General features: G+C 43.6%; 1 protein-coding gene across 1 annotated transcript; it reads left to right on the top strand.

Moving 5' to 3' along the window:
* The first annotated feature begins 219 nt into the window (after nucleotides 1-219).
* LOC132544189 (zonadhesin-like) lies at nucleotides 220-1,122 on the top strand. Its single transcript, XM_060207756.1, has one exon. It carries the CDS (start codon nucleotides 220-222, stop codon nucleotides 1,120-1,122), a length of 903 nt encoding a protein of 300 aa, XP_060063739.1.
* The last annotated feature ends 617 nt before the right edge of the window (nucleotides 1,123-1,739 follow it).

Raw genomic sequence — 1,739 nt, 5'->3', positions numbered from 1 at the left:
TACCACAGAAAATATATTGATATGTTTTTAAGTCAAGATGTGGAGGGCAAACTCAAAAGGATGCAGCAAGTTGGTTGTGCCATTTTTGATTAATGGTGTAATGACAGTGTCCATGTTATGAGATCACAAACGATTTCTGACAGGCGTAGCCAATGAAAACCACTCCAGGGTTTATTACATCAGTGACATGCTAAAATAGTACAGGAACAAATTCACTTGATGACAAACGGGTTTGTGTTATATAAGGTTGAGATCCCCACTCTTCCCCTAGAGGTTGAGACCCCTACACTTCCCCTAGAGGTTGAGACCCCTACACATCCCCTAGAGGTTGAGACCCCTACACTTCCCCTAGAGGTTGAGACCCCTACACTTTCCCTAGAGGTTGAGACACCTACACTTCCCCTAGAGGTTGAGACCCCTACACATCCCCTAGAGGTTGAGACCCCTACACTTCCCCTCGAGGTTGAGACCCCTACATTTCCCTTAGAGGTTGAGACCCCTACACTTTCCCTAGAGGTTGAGACCCCTACACATCCCCTAGAGGTTGAGACACCTACACTTCCCCTAGAGGTTGAGAATTCCACTATGCTCCTAGTGGTTGAGATCCCTACACATCCCCTAGAGGTTGAGACACCTACACTTCTCCTAGAGGTTGAGACCCCTACACATCCCCTAGAGGTTGAGACACCTACACTTCCCCTAGTGGTTGAGACCCCTTCACTTCCCCTAGAGGTTGAGACACCTACACTTCCCCGAGAGGTTGAGAATTCCACTATGCTCCTAGTGGTTGAGATCCCCACTCTGCCCCTAGTGGTTGAGACCCCTACACTTCCCCTAGAGGTTGAGACACCTACACTTCCCCGAGAGGTTGAGAATTCCACAATGCTCCTAGTGGTTGAGATCCCCACTCTGCCCCTAGTGGTTGAGACCCCTACACTTCCCCTAGAGGTTGAAAATTCCACAATGATCCTAGAGGTTGAGATCCCCACTCTGCCCCTAGTGGTTGAGACCCCTACACTTCCCCTAGTGGTTGAGACCCCTACCCTTCCCCGAGAGGCTGAGATCATCAGTTTCCGTCTAGGGCTTGAGATTCCCGTACCTCAACGGAATGAAATATTCTAGCATTCGGATGGAAATGTTTTTCCTACATTGGTTCATATAAGGACATTCTTTAGGGAGTTATAGAATTTATGATTATTACCATTTGATAACAAGGTCTCTGGTTTAACAACCTTGCAGTGTACATTTATCAGATAACAATGTACTGATTACAATAGTCTAGTTTCATGTGTCCACAGCGGATATAGACTAGTTATGTGATACGATATATCTAAATGATATCAGCAGATATGCTTTATTATGACAAAATTTCCTGTTTAATATAATTTTCCTTAACAACCGAACCCGTCGAGACATGGCAAAACTCTATACGTATCTCTCTATTTCCAAGATATTGAATGTAAGACGTGATTGTTTACCTCCTATTGTGAAGTGATACGCCAATCTTTGTAAATATGATCAAAGTTTTTTATAGAGTTAAACATACGTAAATGCTTGATATATATATATTGTATCCAAAAGCTATTAGCATCAACACAATATTGGTTTTTAACAGTGCAATAGCGTTGTTTCTGTTCTAAACATTACAAACAAGAGGGAGCTTTTACGTTGATTGTTTCTCACAATGCAATCCCCGTAGGCACGGAGAGTTTGTCGGTTTCAATTCTTATCAACCTCGC

Source organism: Ylistrum balloti, unplaced genomic scaffold (assembly GCF_031769215.1).
Source record: "Ylistrum balloti isolate Yb309-2 unplaced genomic scaffold, AGI_CSIRO_Ybal_v1 Utg369782, whole genome shotgun sequence".
Classification (NCBI taxonomy): Eukaryota; Metazoa; Mollusca; class Bivalvia; order Pectinida; family Pectinidae; genus Ylistrum; species Ylistrum balloti.
The sequence above is the reverse complement of the archived record's forward strand: the minus strand, read 5'-3'. Positions and strand labels throughout refer to the sequence as shown.